The sequence below is a fragment of the Ailuropoda melanoleuca genome, unplaced genomic scaffold (genome assembly GCF_002007445.2).
Source record: "Ailuropoda melanoleuca isolate Jingjing unplaced genomic scaffold, ASM200744v2 unplaced-scaffold35003, whole genome shotgun sequence".
NCBI classification, from domain to species: Eukaryota; Metazoa; Chordata; class Mammalia; order Carnivora; family Ursidae; genus Ailuropoda; species Ailuropoda melanoleuca.
In genome coordinates, this window is record NW_023206064.1 from 1 (window position 1) to 517 (window position 517).

At 43.1% G+C, this 517-nt stretch overlaps 1 protein-coding gene across 1 annotated transcript; it reads right to left on the minus strand.

Annotated features, from left to right (window-relative positions):
• Positions 1 to 324: 324 nt before the first annotated feature.
• Positions 325 to 462, minus strand: LOC117798803 (thymosin beta-15A homolog). The gene has a single exon (XM_034651266.1). It carries the CDS (start codon positions 460 to 462, stop codon positions 325 to 327), a length of 138 nt encoding a protein of 45 aa, XP_034507157.1.
• Between the last annotated feature and the right edge of the window lie 55 nt (positions 463 to 517).

Sequence of the window (517 nt, forward strand, 5' to 3'; positions counted from 1 at the left end):
GTACATTTATTTTTTATAATTCAATTCTGCACAAAGAACAAAATCCCATGAACACAACAAAAGTAGAACCCTTCCTCTCTTCAGGTGTTAAATCTTGACATCCTGTGGCTCAGCCGTATATATTCCAATAAACTAGTCAGCATAAGCAGTTGGTGGCCAGGAAGTGTCAGCCATCAATCAGGGGAAGGACCAAGCAGCAGATGTGTGAAACATGAACAGGCAGTGATTACTTTGTGCTGCATTTATATACAAGCTAATTTGAGAGCTAGAAAGACATGTATGTATTCACAGCAGAATAAAGCAGAGAAGTTCCTTGTGGCAGTCCTACGATTTCTTGGCAGCCTCCTTCTCCTGGTCGATCGTTTCTTTTGAAGGCAAGGTGTTCTTCTCTGCTGTGTTGGTCTTTCGTAACTGCTTGTGGTCGAACGTCTGAACCTCAGACAGATCAGGCTTGTCAGACATTTTGGCTGCAGTAGATACTCTCACAAGCACGTACACCGTAGACGATCACGAAGAC

Coding starts and splice junctions, on each gene's coding strand:
- LOC117798803 (XM_034651266.1), bottom strand. CDS start 462: ATGTCTGACAAGCCTGATCTGTCTGAGGTTCAGACGTTCGACCACAAG.